The 2,658-nt window shown below is 45.3% G+C and overlaps 1 protein-coding gene across 1 annotated transcript in view; it reads left to right on the top strand.

Annotated features, from left to right (window-relative positions):
• The window catches only part of DOCK8 (dedicator of cytokinesis 8), a 291,909-nt gene that overhangs the window by 260,099 nt on the left and 29,152 nt on the right, over positions 1 to 2,658 (top strand). The window contains exons 40-41 of the mRNA XM_011970193.1: positions 48 to 191; positions 2,112 to 2,296. Of these exons, the coding sequence (XP_011825583.1) occupies positions 48 to 191; positions 2,112 to 2,296 (329 nt within the window). The remainder of the gene's footprint in view (positions 1 to 47; positions 192 to 2,111; positions 2,297 to 2,658) is intronic.

The raw sequence follows: 2,658 nt of genomic DNA, 5'->3' as shown, positions 1-2,658 counted from the left end.
TAGTCTGGTCGCCCTGTTCTCCAGGCTTATACTGTGGTCTCTTTCAGAATATTTCTTCCAACGTGCTGGAGGAGTCTGTGGTCTCTGATGACACCCTGTCACCTGACGAGGATGGGGTGTGCGCGGGCCAGTACTTCACCGAGAGTGGCCTGGTGGGCCTCCTGGAGCAGGCTGCAGAGCTCTTCAGCACGGTCAGTACCCAGAGGGCATCCCGGGACCTGGCCTCCCACACTCCAGCTGGACTTGGGGTGCTGGGAACACCTGGTCTTAATGGCCCAGTCAGCCCCACTTCCTGAGGACACATGCCAGGGTGTGCAGGGCAGGGAATGGGCCTGGGGAGGACTTTGATGTATGCAAATTGCATGAGCTCCCCCAAGGGAGCTGAGACAGCCTTTCATCACAGTGCTGGTCTGGCCTTCACTGCATGCTCATTGGCTGGGCAGCAGTTTCACAGTATTATTTCCATTTAATAGGGGTGGAACTAAGCCACAGAGAGGTGAAATGGCTTGCCCAGGGTTACACAATAAATGATGAGGCATGTTTTCACTCCCTCATTTTTCCTCTCAGAGAAAAAAAAATAGGGAGGAACCACTGAGAGGAGAGAGAAGACATCCAGGCAGTGTCTTCCCTCGTAGCCACTGTGCAGTCTGAAGGATCATCACAGACCAGAACCAGCTTCCAGAAATGTGGGCACAGAAACCACTGAGACTCGTCTGGTTAACTTAATCTGGATCTAAATACTCCTAGTATATATACTAAAAAAATAGAGAGAGAGGTGAAGTCATTGAGATTCAGGGCAAAGAGGAAACACTCTTGTCTCTTTTCTTTTCTTTTTTCTTTTTGTGTTTTTGATACAGAGTCTCGCTGTGTCACCCAGGCTGTAGTGCAATGGTGCAATCACAGCTGACTGCAGCCTTTGCCTCCAGGTTTCAAGCAACTCTCCTGCTTCAGCCTCCTGAGTAGCTGGGATTACAGGCGTGCACCACCACACCCAGCTAATTTTTTGTATTTTTAGTGGAGACAGGATTTCACCCTGATGGCCAGGCTGGTCTCAAACTCCTGGCCTCAAGTGATCTGCCCACCTTGGCCTCCCAAAGTGCTGGAACTACAGGTGTGAGCCACCACGCCCCACCAGTTTTCATTTTAATAATCTCCCTCCTCCCTTAAATTTTAAGCCAAGAAAATATTCAATACTTTACTATATTTAGCCAACTCAATTTTGTTTTCATCTATACTATACTCATCCTTATTTTCCAGTTTTTATTTCCAAGTTTCCTCTCTACAATTTTATGTATTTTAATTATTGTTTTAACTATCTTCTCTCTATTCCTGCTTTCCTTTTCAGGATTCAGAAAATGTCTAAAATACTCTATTTTTCCTCAAACTCAAGAAAATGAATTAGAATCCTACTAACTCTCTGGAGGCATACATTTAGCATCTGGCTAGAGGAGGACCTCTGATGCAATTTAAATATACTAAAACTGCCTTTCTGAATTGCTGTTAGTCCTTGCTACCAAACTTCTCTCCTACTTTTTTTTGTTTTGTTTTGTTTTTGTTTTCGTTTTCATTTTTGAGGCAGAGTCTTGCCTTATCACCCAGGCTGGAGTGCAGTGGTGCAGTCTTGGCTCACTACAGCTCTGACCTCCTGGGCTCAAGCCATCCTCCCACCTCAGCCTCCCAAGTAACTGGGACTACTACCACACCTGGCTGATTTTTAAATTTTTTGTAGACATGGATGTCTAGGATGTCTAGGATGTCTAGGATGATCTAAACTTCTGAGTTCAAGTGATCCTCCTGCCTCAGCCTCCCAAAGTGCTGGGATCACAGGCATGAGCCACTGTACTCAGCCAGTACTTTTTTTTTTTTTTCCCCCCCCAAAAGCTCTTCTCCCTACTTATCACCATACAGGACTACTTAGCGAGGTGTCTAGTTCAGTTTGAAGGCTACCACTGTCCCAAAAATGCTCAGATACCCCCCTCTTGCCCTGTAAAATACTGTAATACAACAATAAATTCACTCTCCAGCACACTGTTTGGGCAATGACCTCTGGTTGCTCTTCTTACGTTTCCAGTGGATTAAATTCTCTCTGATGCTCTTCTCCTCTTTCCAAGGGAGGTTTATATGAGACGGTTAACGAGGTCTACAAGCTGGTCATCCCCATCCTAGAAGCGCATCGAGAATTCCGGAAGCTGACACTCACTCACAGCAAGCTGCAGAGGGCCTTCGACAGCATTGTGAACAAGGTAGCGGGGGGAGGCTGGCTGGCAGGTCCTGTTACCTGGTGGCAGACGGCCCTATCCTACAGATGCTTAGCCATCCTTCCTCTCCAGGAAGTGATTTACCTTTAGCACATTGCTTTTGCTCTCACCTGTCAAACAGAAAAGGGCTGGAATTCCTCTAACAGAGGACCAAAATTCCAAATGTGAAAACATACAGCTTAAATTACTTTATAACCAGGAAATGTGAGAAATTTTTAAGTTTACTTAAAAGAAGGCCCAGAAATCTTTCATGGGATTTCTTTTGTTGTTATTTCTGAAGTTTATTTCATAAGCATTAATTTTTTTAAGGAGTAATTTCTGTTTATATCAGCCACAGGAGTAAAATGCTTTGTTAACACAATGAAAGACCCCTGCGCTTTGCAACTCAGTGGCTCCTCAG

This window comes from Mandrillus leucophaeus, unplaced genomic scaffold, assembly GCF_000951045.1.
Source record: "Mandrillus leucophaeus isolate KB7577 unplaced genomic scaffold, Mleu.le_1.0 Scaffold93, whole genome shotgun sequence".
Lineage (NCBI taxonomy): Eukaryota > Metazoa > Chordata > Mammalia > Primates > Cercopithecidae > Mandrillus > Mandrillus leucophaeus.
Note: the sequence above shows the minus strand (reverse complement) of the source record. Positions and strands in the feature narration are given on the sequence as shown.